Source organism: Gigantopelta aegis, chromosome 4 (assembly GCF_016097555.1).
Source record: "Gigantopelta aegis isolate Gae_Host chromosome 4, Gae_host_genome, whole genome shotgun sequence".
NCBI lineage: Eukaryota > Metazoa > Mollusca > Gastropoda > Neomphalida > Peltospiridae > Gigantopelta > Gigantopelta aegis.
The window spans coordinates 16,338,854-16,358,162 of record NC_054702.1 but is presented as its reverse complement, the minus strand read 5'-3'; the positions used below and the strand labels follow the sequence as shown (position 1 = coordinate 16,358,162).

The 19,309-nt window shown below is 34.0% G+C and overlaps 2 protein-coding genes and 1 long non-coding RNA gene across 4 annotated transcripts in view; 1 reads left to right on the top strand and 2 right to left on the bottom strand.

Annotated features, from left to right (window-relative positions):
* The window catches only part of LOC121372727 (tetratricopeptide repeat protein 8-like), a 46,659-nt gene extending 39,594 nt beyond the window's left edge, over nt 1-7,065 (bottom strand). The window contains exons 1-5 of the mRNA XM_041499205.1: nt 6,940-7,065; nt 3,758-3,945; nt 2,905-3,064; nt 1,924-2,058; nt 1,495-1,580 (exon numbers count right to left, since the gene is read on the bottom strand). Coding sequence (XP_041355139.1) covers nt 1,495-1,580; nt 1,924-2,058; nt 2,905-3,064; nt 3,758-3,945; nt 6,940-7,041 — 671 coding nt within the window. The 5' untranslated portion in view covers nt 7,042-7,065. The remainder of the gene's footprint in view (nt 1-1,494; nt 1,581-1,923; nt 2,059-2,904; nt 3,065-3,757; nt 3,946-6,939) is intronic.
* A 63-nt stretch (nt 7,066-7,128) lies between these two features.
* LOC121372135 lies at nt 7,129-9,773 on the top strand. Its single transcript, XR_005957890.1, has 2 exons — nt 7,129-7,374; nt 9,402-9,773. It is a non-coding gene; the product is annotated as an uncharacterized LOC121372135 (long non-coding RNA).
* A 1,213-nt stretch (nt 9,774-10,986) lies between these two features.
* On the bottom strand, nt 10,987-18,368 carry LOC121371979. Of its 2 annotated transcripts, XM_041498212.1 has the most exons (4): nt 18,143-18,368; nt 15,735-15,947; nt 14,637-14,694; nt 10,987-12,927 (listed from the first exon to the last, which is right to left on the bottom strand). In XM_041498212.1, exons 1-4 carry the CDS (start codon nt 18,278-18,280, stop codon nt 12,887-12,889), a joined length of 450 nt encoding a protein of 149 aa, XP_041354146.1. In that variant the 5' UTR covers nt 18,281-18,368; the 3' UTR covers nt 10,987-12,886. The 2 variants fall into 2 exon arrangements, with proteins under 2 accessions (XP_041354146.1, XP_041354147.1); XM_041498213.1 differs by lacking the exon at nt 14,637-14,694.
* Nucleotides 18,369-19,309: the final 941 nt, after the last annotated feature.

Below are 19,309 nucleotides of genomic sequence, written 5' to 3'. Positions count from 1 at the left end.
ATCGTAATTCTCAACAATTTATTCGGAATTTAGGTTATTACTTCAGGGCTTGTTTATAATAATCAATATTTTCACAAACGTAAAAACCATATGCTGGGGCAGAAGGTAGGGGAGGAGAGATACTGTCAGTGTATGCTTTTAAAACACCCAAAAATGTGGATAAAAATATTCTTTACAAAGTTTACATTTTTAATGTATACTTTTATGAGGGAGGAGGTTCAAAAATAATTATTTGGTTTATACTCAAAACCAGAACATATTTTTACACCATTCACAATAGTTACGATAATCATAAAATTATTACAGTGACTATTCAAAGTTTGATATCAAATCATGATCAGTGTGTATGTGTACACACGAAATATGCAATCAATATGTAATGTAGTTCCCAAACCATTAATAAGAAACGTTTGTCAAAACATGATCTTGTCCTGGGTTCCACAGATGGGTACTCGATGTGTTAAGACATTTAATAGGACACTATGAAGGCAAAAACAAAGATCAAATAATAATTAAAAGGGCTAGCCTAGGTGTGCAGATAATTTGGCCAAATTATCTATTAACTTCAAAAACTGCAGAATCTGTTATTTTTTAACTAAATATCAATTATTTAGCCAAATTATTTTGCATTTAGCGAGTTTGGCGAGAGCCACAGCTAACCCTGGGCCGCCTTACAATAAGTGATTATTTAATACAGGTTAACTGTTAAAAGTCACAGACCCTAGTTTCAACCCATGTTGGTTAATCTACAAAGCTGTAACACACCTGGATAAAGTCACAACAGAGTCTGTGATGCTGAAACAATACCGTTAAAAAGAGACTACAGCTCATTTTTATAACTGTTACTTCTCAGAGGTACGTGCATTTTTAAAAATTAGAAAACCCAGGATGACCAGAAACATTTTGAAAGTAAGAATAATCTAAACAATAAATAGAGGATAATTCCCTCGTGTCTTTTGATATCATAATTTATCAGCACAAGTTGATAAAAGTATGAAATCTGAGGCTTGCCGAGGATTTTATACTTTTATCAACAAGTGCTGATAAATTATGATATTACAAGACACAAGGGGGTATTCTTTTCATCATCCATTATCATTCTTTTCATTTGTGACAGTTGTAAACAATGTCAGTAATGTGGGTTGAATGTCAGCGGTAGACTCGTTAACTAGCAGAAAGGCAGTGGCGTGACGTCACTAATGGTAGGTTTAGCGCTTAAACAAACACAGTGACGTAACAAAACATTGTCTTGTGATTAAAATTTGACCAATCAAGATTATAAGAAGCAAATATTGCAAATTGTAGTGCCAGCGATATCTCCTACAAAAGCCTTTAATGGATGATAAAATCTAATGTCTCATTTGAATTATCAAAACGGTTTAGTACTGAAAAATATGCCATAGTGTTTAAAAATTAGGGCCTAGGTTTTGACATTTGTCCTTGCACATTTTGAGTCGATACCTAAAGTAAATAATCACAGAATAAGATAATTACCGGTAATAACATTTAGCCAGTTGAACCTTCCACCACCAGTCCCTGAACCCGGAAGCTTCTGTAGCCAATGCTGCCAGCTCCAAAGCCTTTGAAAAAATATAATAACATAAAAGTAAGTCCTTAACAATAGGAAACCTGTTTTATGTGACAACATTAAGCAGGAAATATGGGTGTGCTACTAAGCAAATTGTAGACTATACTATCTGGGGTATAACATTTATCAATAACTGTTAACTAGGGTGCACTTTTCACAATACAAAAACAATGAAATCTCCACACAATTTAGCAACTGCTAAGAACATTTATTTCAATAATTAATTTAAATATGATATGCATGTTCTTAAGATTAGTGGACACTTGACAATTAAACCCAATTACTAAAGTCATTGGAGACTTCCTATACATCAATTTGAACAGCTTATTACTTACATTTCTGACATCATTTTCATGGTGAAATATGTATTCAAATAATGCCTTGGCCAGATTTGGTCTTGCTGCATATTTGGCAAAGTTGAGACGTGCAAGATTAATAAATGGACCATCAGGTGTGGATAGCATGGATGCCTAAAAATAATAATAAATAAAGTAAATAACAATGTAACTTAGACAAACAAGTAAAGTTAGAGTGCTTCAAAGATAACAAGCACAAAAGTTTGAGATATAAGGTATATGTTACATTGTATTAAAAACTACAACATAACACATTTTATTATTCACACATCTCAAGAAAATGGATTAATTGAAAAGAGTATGTTATATATTTACAAAACAAAAGCAGTTATGATATTTGATTCATCTTTAAGACATCTTTAAAAACCTTTATTTATTCAAACTAATCAAATCCTGATATTTCTCCTCAAAAGTAACTATTTCACTACTTCATTACGATATTCCTAATAACATTTATCTTATTTAATACACAGTGGAAATCTCAGTGTGAATTACAATTATGTACGGACGAATGTATTTTCTTTTTAAAATGAAATCCAGATTAATCTTATCTTCAGTCCTTATAACCATGTCAAGAAAAACGTTTAAAGTTTGTTTTGTTTAATGACACCACTAGAGCACATTGATTCATTAATCATCGGCTATTGGATGTCAAAAATTTGGTAATTCGGACATATAGTCATCAGAGGAAACCTGCTACATTTTTTCCATAAGCAGCTAGGGATCTTTTATATGCACTTTCCCACAGACAGGAAAGCACATACCACAGCCTTTGACCAGTTGTGGTGCACTGGTTGGAATAAGAAAAATACAATCAGTGAAATGGATCCACCGAGGTGGTTGAATCCTGTGATGCAAGCAACTTAGGCGAGCACTCAATTGACTGAGATAAATCCTGGCCATGTCAAAAATAAAGATTAAAAAAAAGAAGAAAAAAAGAAAGAAGACGACTTTACTAACAGTTCCTAGCCTGACGAATCTTCCCGATGCACTAGTAACAGGTCGAGCTGTGTGAGCTGTGCGTGGAGTCTTGATCGCCTGTTCCATAGTTCCAGGTCGTCCAGACTGAGTCCCAGGTCGCACAAATCCACTCAGCGGACGACCGGACTGGGAAAGTGGGCTGAAAACACACAGATTTAATCATCAAATATTTCAAGTAGAATCTATACTATCTATGTTTATTTTACATAAGATCCATTCTGCCAGTTACAGCATATATTTTACATAGCATACAAGTCCCATAATATCCAGACTATGTATAGCAACTGCATTAAAAAAATAAAACCCATTCCGTAAGGCAAAAAAAAAAGGTTCGTCTCTGGTCAGACCAAGTTCCAGAATTGATGTGGCAATACGCCCCCCCCCCCCCCCCCCCCATTTTTTAAAAGCATGGATTGAAGAGAAAAGGTGGGTATATTTGATACAGAAACAAGGGGCATATTTAAACTGAATGCACGTCCTAATTTATGTGTGATGGCATTTCGGCTCCAAATGCTGTTTTACATCATAGCAAGAAAAGCCCAGCAAAAATTGATGTCAAACCGTGAGAATTTTTTTATTTAAATGTTGACCCGCGCGCTGACCAGAGACCAGACATTTATTTTGTTTGGCCTAAAATCACATTTTTGCTCTTTATAACACTTACCGATACCTGTAATCGAATAAGCAAATGTTTCATGTGTCAAACCTGTCATTATCACCACAATGAGAGCAAATATGTATAGAATAAATTAGTCGACAGTACTCACATACAAATTTTAAACAGTTATTCTAATTATTTTCTTTAAACTTTTTTTTTATAATTACTACTCACCGAACACCTGGACTTGGGGCACCTTGTCCTGTTCCTGGTTTCACATTTCTCAATGAAGTTCCTGGACGTGATACGTTAGCAATCGCATTATCATCCATTACCATCTCAGCGATTCCTTCTTCATCAACATCAACCTCATCAATATACACCTGACCAGTCAATGCCCTTGTTTTCAGAGCCCATGCTGCCTGTAAAATAAGTTTATTTTATTTTATTGTTGCCAAAATCTGATTTTTCTTTCGACAAAGATTGTGATACATATTTTTCCTACATATACTTACAGGATATGTATATGTATCTATGAGTAAAGATAATAATGCAGTCAACTGCAAATGGTATAGTGATTTTTGTACAGATGTTTTAAAAGAGAAAAGTATAAATGGGATATTTAGTCGGTTACACTAAAGGTCAGGAATTTAATAATTTATGGTACATACAATGCATGGTTGAAACTTTACTTAAACATTATGGTGACAGGTAAAATGTTTTTACTGACCTTTATTAAATTTAACCAGCCCTCAAATTATGGTGTTAAATGAAGGAACTTACTACTACAGTCAACTCTCGTTATAACATGCCATATTTGTTCTGTGCTTGTATTGCCGTTATAATGAATTCACTGATATAACGATCTTGCTGGTGCATTAACGAACCAACCTGTTAGTCTTTAGATGCACTGGCCCATTTTTCTTTATTGGGTCAAATATAACCAAATATCAATCTGCTAACAAGGTTTCTTTAGTTTTTATAAAATTAGCCTTCCATAAATTTTATTGTTCAGTGTAAGGATCATGTGGTATATCACCAAACTTTGACAGGTCTGATGTCAGCATAGCCGGGTTAAAAATTAACATGAAAACCAAGGTCGCCAGCAGGGCCAGTTGAAGAAAAATCTTACTGGCCCTTCTCAAATTCAACTAGCCCTCCAATTATCACATTGGAATTTAACTGCATAGCTAAAATTAAAACTTGAGTGTTTTTTGTTCAATAATAACTGTTTGCGTTAAAGACAATCGATGAATTGACATTTAACTTCATAATGAATAAAGTAAAACTTTATATAAAAACATGTCATTAAGTTTTAAACCCATACCAACTCAAATAAAAAAATAAAAAAAAATAAAAAAAAATCCAGTAAAAAACAAACATGTTTCTTTACAAAGTACCATTAAATTAAACATATTAAATTTCATTTTTAATACAGGGTAAAAGATAATGCAGTACAAACAGACTAAAAGTAGAACTGTGCGTGCTTTAGTAAACTAGTCTGGGACTGCCAGTCCTCTTTGTGGCGATGCAAGAGGGATGGAATAAATTTTGTGGTGATGCAAGAGAGGTGAAATTCCCAGCAAATGATTCTCTCAGGAGTGGCTGTTCTAGATACAGATCCATGGGATCATCCACTATTTTGCCAAATGCCCATTCGACTATAATTTTGCAGAGATACGGCCCTGATCATATATTACGGTTGTGTCATTCAGATTACCTTTGATGTTCCATCAATTGCCTTGAAACTTGTATCACAAAAAAGAGGTAACCTATGCAGTTTGATTGTAATTTGTGAAGATTTTTTTTTTTTAATTTACACTGCACTTTTAACCCCAATAAAATGTTATTTGAGATGGTATGGGTTTAAAACTTAATAAATTAATATGTTTTTATATGAATTTTATCTTTATTCATTATGTTGGCGCTGTCAAAATATAGAACATGTTCTATGTTTTCTGATCTGTAGTTCGCGCCAACTTAGATGCGGTGTGTTTTGTCACATTCGATTCAGTATCAGTGTTTCTTTTTTAACTAGTATCATACTCGCCAGACACTTAAATTGATGGTCGCCCATCAGATTACCTTTCTAAAACTCTTAGTCGCCCTTAGCTAATAAAAGTCGCCACAGTCGACTGCTAATTTTTAACCCTGGCATAGTAGACGATAACTTTACAGAAATTTCTGAGAACTGAAGTTAAAGCATTTCTCAGTACTAAAATATTGCAATAGCAAAAACTGTTAACATATACAATATTTATGGTATTATAATTAAAACGTAACACCGATAGCTTGACTTGAAGCATTTTCAATATAGAGAAGAAAAGAAGAAGACACTTCCTTGTTTATGTTATGGCTGATAGTGATACAATATCTTGTATAATCTCGCAATATATGCTGTTACAAATGCAGTATCAAAAACATAATTATGTCAATCGGAATTGTGTAACAGTACAATTTTTTTTTTTGCGAAGACAAAACAAGGATGCAAAAAGTGACTGGCATCGACCTCAGTGTGCTGGATAAAATATAAACATAAATGTAAAAATATGCAGTCAAATAAAAGCTGTACTGATGTCAGTGAAAGTAAAACTGTTTAAACGTAGTCCAATACATCTGCCATCTTCTGATGTTGCTTTGTCAAACTCAGCTGATGACAGATATATCTGACTATGTAAAGTATTAACTTACACTACAGATAGCCCAAGTACTCTGCTATTCGAGAGTTAAACAGACATTTGGACAGTTATAATCTCTCTCTCAGCCAGAGATAACTACATAGCTAAAACATGGAAAGGCTATCTACAACTGGGTAGGAAACGATTCCCGCTCTAATACACCAATAACCCTACATTTAACACCAAATACCATTACATTGATCATTTTTTAGTTCTCTAATAACAAATATTTAACATATTAATCACTAATACACACACTACAGAAAGAAACCTGTCAACACCTACATATTTAACTGCTATATTATAGAAAGAGGGTGCTGTCGGGTTTCGTCTTGTAGTGTGTGTATTCGTGATTAATATGTGAAATAATTCTTATCGGCAAACTCGAAAATGAGCAATGTAATGGTATTTAGCGTTAACCATAGAGTTATTGTTATATTAGATCAGTGTTAATAACTGGCGTAGCCAGGATTGTAGTGGGGGGTGGGGCAACCAACTATTGGGTGGGGGGGGGGCAAACCACACAATGTATGTATGATTTTTATAAAATTTAATACAGTAAATAAAAATAAAAAAGGTTTGATTGGTTAGTAAATACCACGTTCCCTCAAAAGGACTATAGCTCTCGAACGGTAGTTTTGATACACTTAGTCACACTACAGTGAGTGAGTGACAAAACACCTGGTTTTACGAATACCGAGTAAAACAGCATTAAACAGTATGTTATTAAAGACATACCTGGTCATAAGGGTTCTTTTCTAACATTGACGTGCAAATATCTACGCATTTTGGATATTTGCGTCTTCTAAAGTAACTAAATGCAAGAAAAAGTGGATCCATTTGTCATCTGACAGCAACCAATAAACAAATATTTAAGAGTGATTTGCCCTTGTTTCCTTCTTTCTTTCCTTTTTGTTCCTCCGACGCAAACGCCACCTGGCAATAGACTTGAGTGTTGTGAAATGAAACCTATGTAAATTTTGAAATCGCCAATGACAGGCCATTAGAATACAGTAAATGCTCACAGATTAAGACTCATGGTCTTTAATGAGACAATGGACATATACTGATTATAGACAGACGGCATGCATATAGGTCATCTGTGTCATCATCTGCGCCAGAGCGAATGACATGATGGAGCCTTGGAGTTGGAAGGGACGAAGTAAATTTAATGTAGGTTAAAATAAATGATGGCCAGCTACCCTGACAGTTAATTGGCTGGTATACCAAAAGTCGTGGTATATGCTATCCTCTCTGTGAGTTTCCTCTCAAACACTATATTCTATATGCAGCCGTTTTGGCTGGTAGCCTATAGTCCGTCCTGGGCACAGAAAATGCCCCTTTTTATGTTATGGAATTTACTACACATTATTTATTTCTGAGCCGATTCATTTGTAAGTTGCACATAAAAATAGTTTAAAAAAATATTATTTCCAAAATGCTTTTATTTGTCTTCTTACGTCAAACCAAACGTCAATTATTTACAAAAAACAGTTTTATAGAATGATGGGACGAACTGTTGGTATACCAAAGGTCGTGTTATATGCTATCCTAGTTGCCTCTCAAACTAAATGTAAAATTATCAAATGTTTCACATCCAAGATCTGATTAAAAAAAAAAATCAATGTTCTCTAGTGGTGTCATTAAGCAAAACTAACTTTAAATTGTATTTGAATAACACACAATAATTGTTCATAAATTAGGCCTAATAGGGCTAGCTCTAGCTGAGCAAAACAATTCGCCAAATTGTCCATTAAACTTAAAAAAATAGCTGAAATTGTCATTTATTTTCTAAAAAAGTTCAATTATTACATGAAATTTTTTCGCCAAACTAAAATAAAATTTGCCAACTGCTTTCAAAATTCGCAGTTGGCGAATTTGGTGAGTGCCAGAACTAGCCCTGCCTACTATTGTAAAACTTAATAAAAAATATGTGAAGAATGAAGAACCATTCGTTTTTGATATTATTGATACCTGCAGTTTAGACAAATCTGTAGATGATTTTAACATAATTAGGCTCCAAGGTTACATTGTCACTGGAAAGTTATTTTTAAATCGGTGAACAAATTACAGTTGACAAATTATGGATGTGATTTGAAATGCTAATGGCAGATTCCCTTTCACTGTTTAATTCTATATTTTTCACTAATGCGTTAATGGTTTTATTATTTTATTCTTGTATTTGTAAAGATTGGTAGGGTCTTATTACAGATACCACACTTGATAGGTTCCCCACCTTTTGACCAATCCAATATCAACCAATGTTTAGTGATTGTTCAAACAAAATTAAACCCATGGAAGATCAAAAATTCATTCGGCCAGTCTCATAAAAAAAAAACCCTCTTCACTTCTTTTAATACAGAGGTGGGATGTAGCCCAGTGGTAAAGTGCTTGCCTGATGTACATCCGAGTAGGATCGATCCCTGTCGGGGCTATTTTTTGTTTCATATAGTACACCACAACTGGTATATCAGAGGCTGTAGTATGTGCCATCCAGTCTGTGGGATGGTATAAATAAAAGATCCATTGCTAGTGATGGAAAAATGTAGTGGATGTCCTCTCTAAGACTATGTCAGAATTACAAAAACTTTTGATATCCAATAGGCGATGATTAATAAATATATGTGCTCTAGTGGTGTTGTGGCCTTTGATATGCTAGTCATGGTGCACTGGCTGGAATGATAAATAGCCTAATCGGTCACTGACCGGGATCGATCCTAGACAGACTGTGCATCAGGCAGGCACATTTACCACTGTTTTAGTTTCCCTTCTCATCTGATTTAAATACTAGTATATGGTATCAATATGGTAATATCTTATGTGGCCTCCCATAATATATGGTATCAATATGGTAATATCTTATGTGGCCTCCCATAATATATGGTATCAATATGATAATATCTTATGTGGCCTCCCATAATATATGGTATCAATATGGTAATATCTTATGTGGCCTCCCATAATATATGGTATCAATATGATAATATCTTATGTGGCCTCCCATAATATATGGTATCAATATGGTAATACCTTATGTGGCCACCCTTGGACATCTAAGTTAGGGGAGCACTTAATCATTCTTCTAAAAAAAAAAAAATCATCTTGAGGTTCATTGCTTTCGGGAAATCTGTATCTGAAAGCTGCATTCCATACCTCTACCATTCTTCTTTGTCTTTACAGTGGTGTTTCTTTTATTTCAGATGTTGCAAGAGTACTCGCAATTGAACACAGTACGTTGACTGTGGCACACCTTTGCAATCTGGAGTGGAAATGGTGGCTGAACTGAAAGTTGACTTCATGATCAAAGAGATTTCATTTATATTTATCCGGACTATAGGTCACAACTTGACGGACTGAATTTCTGAACGTGCACATTCATGTTGTATAGCGATACCCTTATGTCAAGGTGTACATCTCCTATTGAATTGTGTTTTTTGTCTAATTTCGCCATCCATACATGTTGTTGTTAATTGCAGTGTATAAAATTAAAACAATAAAATAGGTATTGTTGTATGCATACCCACATTATATCAGGTCATTTATATACTAGTGTATTAAAACATTTCAACGCAGTGGAAGTTGACTGGGTTTTTTTTGTTCACTGTAAATTCCAGCTCAAATTAGATTGCATGCTATCAATGCCAAGTGTGACTGTGTGTCCTGATTCCTTTTTACTACCCTGTTCTAAGTTACTTGTAGGTATGGTCCTGGGACATTATGTTATGTGTTGATTATTAAAACTGCACAACTATAATAAAAACCAGAGCCACAACTTCAATAAAATACTTTATTTATGAAATTTTATAAATTTGTTTTAAATATAATGTAAATTGTCCAGTAAACATAACTGAGATAAACTGTTCAATAAAAATAAACCAAATATAATGATACAAATGTGTACAGGTAATGTCCAACTGATGAAAGCATTAATGGACATACAACACTAGTATAAATATCGAGGTAACTAAAATACATGTTTCATTGTGTTGGTTTTTAATTAATGGACGGATGATAACACTAGTATTAATATACTGGTGACTAAAATAAAATGTTCATTGTTGGTTTTCATTAATGGACGGGTGATAACACTAGTATAAATATCCTGGTGACTAAAATACATATTTCATTGTTCGATTTCATTAATGGACGGATGATAAACATATTCATTGTTGTTTTTTTCTTCATCCGTAAATTGTTAAATCAATAAAAAGAAAAGAAAAAGATTGCGAGCAAGTAACACAAGTATTCTGAGAGTACTGCCTCAAACTTTTTAATATCTCCAATCATCAAGGGCTATAACTCTATGAAAAATGGGTAAATCGCCATGAAAGTTGAATGATCTGTAACAAAACATGTATATAAAATTTCATTGCAATATCTTTAGGCATTGGGGGAAAAAATAAGTCCAGAAAACAAATTTTCTTATCTCCTAAGTTCAAGGGCTATAATTCTGTGAAAAATGGGTATCTCTGTGGATCCATTCAGCTGATTAGTTTTTCTCTCATTCCAACCAGTGCACCACAACTGGTCAAAGGCTGTGGTATGTGCTTTCCCATCTGCAGGAAAGTGTATATAAAAGATCCCTTACTGCATTAGAAAAAATGTAGCAGGTTTCCTCTGACGACTGTGTCGGATTACCAAATGTTTGACATCCAATAGCCGATGATTCATTACGGTAATCAATATGTTCTAGTGGTGTTGTTAAACAAAACAAACTTTCAAACTTTATTTGTAACAGAACATGATAAAGCTAAACACCAAATTTCAGCTCACTATCTATTGCAAAAAAAAAAAGTTCACATATTAAAAAAAAAAATCCTATAACCTAAGTTAAAGGACCATAACTCTGTCAAAAATGGGTAAATCGTCATTGAATGTGATAAACCTATACAATTTTTTTATATCTCTATATCTCAAGGCACTGTGAAGAACATATCTGGAAAACTATATGTGAGACAAGACGGATAGACAGAAGGACAGAAATGAAATGTATGGTCCCTTCCAGTTGGACCGGTAGGGGACTAATAACCAGAAACACTTAAATTATCTTTGAACTTGGCACAAGATTTTCATCACTATCATCATTGCAATCATCATTCAAAATAAATAAAGTGATGCATGAATAGCACAAAAGTCCATGCTAATGTGACGGGTATGTAAGCAGTTAAAACCAAAATACAGCCATGAAAACTATATTCCCAAACTGAATCTTGGTAAATTGAATTAACAAAATGAAAAGTGTCTGTCAAATAACAATAACGGCCATGACCCAATGGTCCTTAAAGAGTACATTTTAAAATTTTACACTTTACAAAACAGTTTATAAAAAGATTAATGAATAAAACAGTTTTCCTTATAAACTAGGTAACTCAACAACAATTGTATTTGTAAAACATGTTGTATATTTTTTACATGGAATTCTAGAGCACATTGATGCTATTGGATGCGAAACATTTAATCCAATGTGTCAAGAGTACCATTTCTGCTCTGCCTTTCTTCTTTACCCAAAGCAATCATTAGAATACTGAACTTGATAGGTTGGGTGGGAGAAGACTAAAATAGTCAGCTTAAGTATTAATAAAATACTGTAGATCCTGAAATTAATGCAGTTGTAATATTAATGTGAAAAATGCGAGTTTGTGCTATTCGCATTAATAATAAGATGCATTTATTTTTATGTTTTGTTCAGCAATAGTCCAGCAAGCTATGTGTCACATGCTATTAAAACTAACAAAGATTAAAATTCTAATACATTTATAAAACAACTGGAGCACAAATCATCATAGACTAATTGTCCAATAGTCCAGCAAAAGCTGACACAATTCATCGCGCATGAATGGGTTTTAGCATGCTAATCCTGAGGTCGACCCTTTCTTTGTTTCGATTGTTAAAGTTCGCTGCAACTTTGTCGGCATATCTTAGGAAGATATAGTTGTAATTATACATGTATGCTAATGTTTAGCTAGATTTAGGTAATTAAACACATTAGGTGAATCATTTCTGCAAAAATATGCTTCGAGTTAATCTCACCAAAAACGCTAGGGACTAAACAGGGTGACTGATGTGTACACTGACATGTTAGTCAGTTGATCTCATTGAAGACGCCTGTATCTTGGATTTAACTGAAAAGTACACAGACGTGTGTTGCTAGAAAAGTAATATGTCAAAGGGAGGTCAATCGCATTAATTTCATGTCACATTTTAGTCTGCCCACCATCATTCGCATTAATTTTGGGACGCATTACTTTCAGGATCTACAGTATATTCCACATCATATATAAAATACATAAAAAATTATTTCTGCTAAACTTTGCATAATAAAGCCAACATACTGTGCATCTGCATATTAAAGTTAACTATAATATTTGTTGATACTTCTTAAACAATTGTCTAGCTAATTTCCTGATGAAAACACCAATATAGTTCCACAACATCCAATATGTAAACAAATGACAGTTGAGATATTTTTTTCTATAAAATACACATAAAATAATTTATGATAAAATAAATATTGCTTGACAATGCCCAAAATTTGAGCATCAGCTTATTAAAGCTAATATTAATATTCCATAGACAAATGTCTAGTCAATGTCCTGGAGACAACACCAATATATTTTGTCAAGCTGTTTCATTTATCAATCAGTTTTGTCCTGTAGACTCATCTTGGCTTTTCTTCTCTGTCGTCTCAGCTAACTTGGATTCCACAAATGACAATATCTGTTTGGCCTGAAATACAAACAAGCAGTAGTTTAGTACAAATATGCATAGACAGTGTTATGTTATGTCAGTAATTTGTAACTTTGTTTTGTCGTCATCCCTAAAGGATGAAAACATGCATTTCACACACGCACACATACACACACACACAGAGTCGAAGACCTTAGTTTCAACCTGTAAAAATAGACACTAAATTTAGTTAATCTACAAACCTATAACACATTTGGATAAAGTTACAATAGAGTGAAACAAGGGTCATTGGAATGGTGAAATACCCTTGTAAATAGACTAGAACTCGATTCCACAACCGTTACTTCTCAGACCCATGTGCATATTTTAAAATATGAAAAAGTTCATTTTGTGATATTGAAAACACCAGGATGACGAGAACCAATTCGGAGGTAAGGAAATGGGTAATTTAAACAATAAAATCTAAGTAATGGTTGATTTCAGTTATCAAACACTGCTCTAATAGTGAAAAATACTCGCTAGTGTTTAACAACTAGGGTCTGTCACTTTAAAAGGACAATAAACTTGAACAAGAGCCTTACGTGTTGGAAAGATGCATACCCAGACCACCAACACATACTGACACTTTAACAAATGAAAAACGTGAAATTTTAGAGTTAATAAAGAAACATGATTATTCCTGCTAACTGGGGGCAGCCATTTTCTTTTGTTTTCGAGGCGTCCGGTACTATAGCTTGAGGCAAAGTGACGTCAGCTCAGACCAGCTCCTGTATGCACAGTGTAAACAAAAGCAGTAATTTATGACAAGGCGTTTCTTTTTGATCAACCTGACTTGTAAAACAACATAAATGATACATTAAACTATTTAACTAAATATATTGCAAGCTGCATTAACGGAATGAAATGGGGTTATAGTATCTTTCTCTGTTAAATAATCCAAAGGAAAAATGTACACTATTAGACCTACTGGTGTGCTACATTGGAGCAAAACTACCACTCACGATAATTTGGGACTACGTAATTGGTCAGTTCTATGATTTTAGATGGACAAAACTACTTAATCAATAGTTTTACAGACCTATTTACAGTAATAAACCATGTCCATTATCATTTTAGAGGCAACAGGTTATTACACAATACTGGTATGTATTTTTGTGTCTGGACAGCGGAAATTAATTGGCTCGTCTGGTTACTTATCAAATATGCACCTGCCAATCAGGAATCGCAGGTACAGGCAACTAACAGAATAGACCAATTAACTAAGAAAACACTCCGTGTATTATTTCAGTACATAGGTTAATGCATGGACAAAAGATGGTACAATTATTTCGACTTGTTGTGTAGCCACTTTGACAATGGTGGTTTATAGAAAAATAAATACATGTATATACTTATTGGTGGCTTACTGGGATGGATATTATTACAGAACATTGCAATGAATGCCTATTTTATCATCCCACAAAAACCAGGTAGATCCTACATTTGTTTCTCTAGATCTAAGACTCATTCCTGACATTACACTTTAAGTATTACGTAACCATTGGCTTGCCATTCACAAGAATGGAACAAAATGGCTGTACCCATTATATATAATAGCCGTCACATTTAACCGTTTTATTAATTAAATATAAGTTTATACATGTTGATATTAAGCAATAATGTTAATTATATATTGTTAAATATGCATACCAGTCCAAAAGCTGTGCTTTAGCATTCCTTTAAGGTAAATTTCTTATTTAACCACATACCGTATATCTTCGCCTGTAAGTCGATCTCGGCTATAAGTCGAGTCCCTAATTTCAAGCCCTGAAAACATTTTTTTTTTATTGACCCATTTATAAGTCGACCCATGAAAAACAACTTATAAATATTGAAATATTTCTTATTTTCAGCACATGAGAACAATAATGTACAATATTTGAACAAAAGAAAATGGAAAAATATCCGCCCGGTCCCCCCTCCCCTAACCCCAACCCCAACCCCAACCCCAACCCCAACCCCAACCCCAACCCCTAACCTAACTAAAAATAATAATGGGGGGGACCGGGCGGATATTATACCAAAAAAAATATTTTACAAACTTCGGTTTTCATGTTTTTGTACATCGCAATATAATCAGACTATTCCAATCAAACTAGCATTATTACATAGCATCAAAACGAAATATTCCCTTAGTAGAGAGTGAAAGCTGTTTGACTGTTACTGTATGGCACTGTACAGATGGTTTTGTGCACAGACAAAAACTTTATTTATAAACACTGACAACAGATCACTACGATAAAACTCAAAGTATCACGTTTTGCCGCCATATTAATACATGTAAGGAGGATAACTCTGGAAAGTACACTGGTTTTTGTACCAAATGATGTGTGTCCTATTGCTCTAGTGAACTGCAGAGATCAGTCTATTTTAAGGGAAAGCTCAGTAATATTCATGAAGTTAATCACCGACAAAACATTGTTTGAACAACCATTAATGCCAGTGACCAGATTTCAAAATAAACTCAGGCAACAGGTAGTTACTATTGTTTACATTTTTGCTATTAGTGATGACTGTTAATTTAACTAAGTGGACTGTTGTCTTGGCATGTGAGTGAGATGCCTTTTCGCATAACCAAAACCGTTATAATGCCCAAATAAATAGGTTATAAAAAATAAATGTGTCAAATTAACATTTGAGTAAAAATACATGGCATACTTCAACAATAAAACTTGTAAAATAATCCCCAAAACAGTAATATATTTTGGTGAAATTTTTTTACCCTCTTATAAGTCGACCCCCCAAGTTATAAAATAATTTTTGGGTGAAAAAAATTCGACTTATAGGCGAAGATATACGGTAGTTACCTTTTCTGCAAAGTTCACATTGTCGGACTCTATAACCTTGATGCACCATTCCCTGGCTAACTCCAGTTCATGGCAGTTAGTGGCAGCATCGGCACCAATGAGGAACAAGGCTGTGTTGTCTGGTATCAACACAGCAAGCTGCTTGGTCAGGTACACAATCCCAGGATAGTCCTTCTGAGCCCGAAACACTTCCAGCAACTTAGTTTTCAGTGTCTGTTAAATATAGCAGCACAATAGCACTAGACATGAAGTACATTCTTTCCATAAACATATACGAGATGGGGGGCAGGGGGGCAACTTCTCCCCTTGTGTTGGAGCAAAACCTCAAATTCAGGCAAAAATTATACAGATATTCGGGCAATATGTGCTAACCTGAGACCTTTTTGCCATGTATTTTCATCATTCTACCCTAAAAATTAGTTGCAATCCATGTAAAAATATGCATTGATGTGTTTGCAACCCTATATAGCTGTTTGGTAGTAATGCTAATCTGTTATGCAGATTTGGGCATTTTAAATTTAATTCGGGCAGAAGGAATACGTCATTTAACTACGCACTCAACACATTTTAATTTTTATTATACGGTGTCAGCATCATGAGATGGGGTGGTGATGGGCATTTTGGGCAATATTTACATCAATGACCAAGTGAAAGCTAAGCTACATTAAAATACTACTACCGTATATTGCCGTGTATTAGCCGACTTTTGAAGTCTAGAAATACTTTCCAAAAGAAGAGAGTCGGCTTATACACGGGGGAAACAAATTGGAGTATAAAATTCTGATCAAAAATACGCCCAACCGTGACTTATAAATTTTGATCAGACCCTTAGCCTTTCACAGATTATGTAACAATAATTTGTGCAGTATAAATAAAACACCCCATCATGCAATATTATACAGGTTTTTCTTTCTTGAATGCATTATAAGTTTAATGAATAATAATAAAAATTACTTGTTTTATTGTCATTTCAATGGTAAAAACGTATTCTTTCCAACTGTCCGCCATCTTTGTTTGACCTGTGCTGGGACCAGTCTTTCATATAGCAGATTTAAGATACAAAACGGTGTTTTTTCTTCAAACAAGTATTATATATCTAATATTATTGTTTTGTTGGGAGGGTGCATTAAATTGTAAAGTAATGCCATAAATAAATTAAGCTCATTATTAACATTACCGACTGAAAAAAATAACATGAATTTCAGGACGATAATTACTCCCACAATTGTCACATGACCATACCACATACAGTGAACAGCTGCAGTCACGGACCGCTTGATCTTTTGTTTCTGTGTGTGTGTGTGTGGTGGGAGATTAAACATGCCTCAATGATTTTACTTTTTGCTGTCCAGTGAATAAATTAATTACTTGTGTGCAGTGATATGTTGTTACAGCTTGAATTATTTATTTTTCTGTTATGCTTTATCAGTTCTAAATTATTTTTCATGGCATGGTAGATGTTAGCATTGCCGCATTGATTGCGTCGTGATTACCGTTTTTGTAATAATTAAAGGGAAAACAAATATAATGAACAAGAAAAGCACAAGTCTATTTGTTGACAGTATTATTGAAATCGATGCAACATATACAACTGGACAAAAGATGACTTCGGCTTATACACAAGACCGATGATTTTGTGCTAGATATTTAGGTTCAAACTAAGAGGTCGGCTTATCCAAGGAGTCGGCTAATACACGGCAATATACGGTACCTAATAAAATGTTTGTACTATATGTCTAGGTATTTAAAGCAATGGCTGAGTGAAAGCTGATAATAAATAAATGTTTGTATTACATGTATTATGTAAAGATATTTATGGCAATTGCCAAGTGAAAGCTATGCTGTATTAAAATACTAATATTAAAGGTTAACATTATAATAAAATTATGAAATATGATCTGTATGGTTTAAATCTATGCTACTGTATACTTTGTATTCCCAATATTGAATAAAAAGTGTCAATCCTACTTTTGCTTTCATGTAACGCAAAGTGTCTTATAAAGTACCTATGCTAAATGTTCCAAACTTTATCCGAAAACAAGGACACTGTATACATGATATTTCGATGTTTTCAGTATGTACATTATACACAAATCAAACAAATTACTTCACAAATCTAAAGTTAACTCATGGTGCTTTTTCCTTTTAGCCAAAAAGCAATTTTAATGCAGGATTTTCGATAGTTTTTATCCAACTGAAATTGTCTTTATTGGAAATAAAAACATATGTAATCTCATCTGATATCTGACTACAACTTGATAAAATAATGTTTTGTCCAGTTTTAATTTTAGTTATTATAAAGTTAACGTTTAAATAAATGATTGTACTGTTATGTCTGGATATTCAGGGAAATGTCTGAGAGAAAGCAATCCTACATTAAGATGATGATAATAAACAAAAGTCAGTACTATTGTATCTGGGTATTTGTTGATGCCGGACTCGAGGACTTTAACAGCCATCTCCAGCTTGTTTTTTGTCTCACACCAAACTGCCCCAGCCTCGTAAACATCGCCTTGGTTTCCACATTCATTGGAGTTCATGTCCATGGTGTGGAGAACTTTTATTAGTCCTTCAACATCGTCCTGCGGTATGAGGCGAGCATTGGCTTGTCTGTGAAGAAGTGTACTATCACCAGGCCATCTTAAATATACAGAACACAAACAAAATTAGAACACCAAGCAGATGACAGAGAATAAATACTACATGAGTGGCCGTTAGAAACTATTTATTTTACTAGCTGTTTTAAAACATTGAGAGAAAGTGAATGTAGTATTCTATTACATACATATCCTCAAAAACTGGGTTTTAAATAAATTTAAACTTCTTTTCCAACTAAAACTTACTTACAGCCCTTGCACTTTTAGCTAACTTATGAGTATGTGTCATAATCTAATCAGTTTTAGGTTTACTTATATGTCACAGATCAACTGATTTCAAGCATGCTTTTTTTTCTTCATTGGATGGTATGGCTGTCATGATTGGGACATCACCTAGGAGCAGCCAGTGGTATGTCTCTAAATTGTTATCACACATATATGTGTTAATAGTATGTGTTATCTTAAATAACGAATGGTGTTCTCACCAATGGGTGTGCAAGATAAGATGATCATTTTAGGGAGATAGAAAATCTGTTGCATCAACCCAATAAAGAAGAAAAAAGCAAGTTCACGGTTATGGGACTGGATGCTTGATCCAGTAATACCATTTGTTTTATTTTCTTTTGTTGGAATCAGAACTGATATCACTGTTAGGTTATGCAATATTGAAAGAGGATGCTCACGAAAAAGCTATTTTAATTAAGGTGTGAAAATAGGGTTGATTTCTGCATCTAGAACTGAATATCATATCGTGTAGTGTGTTTAATGAGAGCTGTGTCTCTTTTGGATCCCTCGAAGTCAAGAGTGGTAATATTTCAAACTCCTGGGCCCAATTTCACAAAATATTGTAAGCCTAGTTTTGCATGTAAACATAAATCTATGACTAAACCACAATTCTTCTAACTATTATAGTACAACAAATATACTTAGAAATACACATATTTCATTTTTTTGTCCCTAAAATGCTCCATTTTCCTT

Bases quoted from the DNA above. Each gene is read 5' to 3' on its own strand.
- LOC121371979 (XM_041498212.1), bottom strand. From the start codon at position 18,280: ATGGACATGAACTCCAATGAATGTGGAAACCAAGGCGATGTTTACGAG. The intron at 15,948-18,142 runs GTACTGACTTTT...TATATTTAACAG, and splicing joins ACAAATACCCAGATACAATA to ACACTGAAAACTAAGTTGCT. The intron at 12,928-14,636 runs GTATGTGGTTAA...TTTGTATTTCAG, and splicing joins CTTACAGGCGAAGATATACG to GCCAAACAGATATTGTCATT.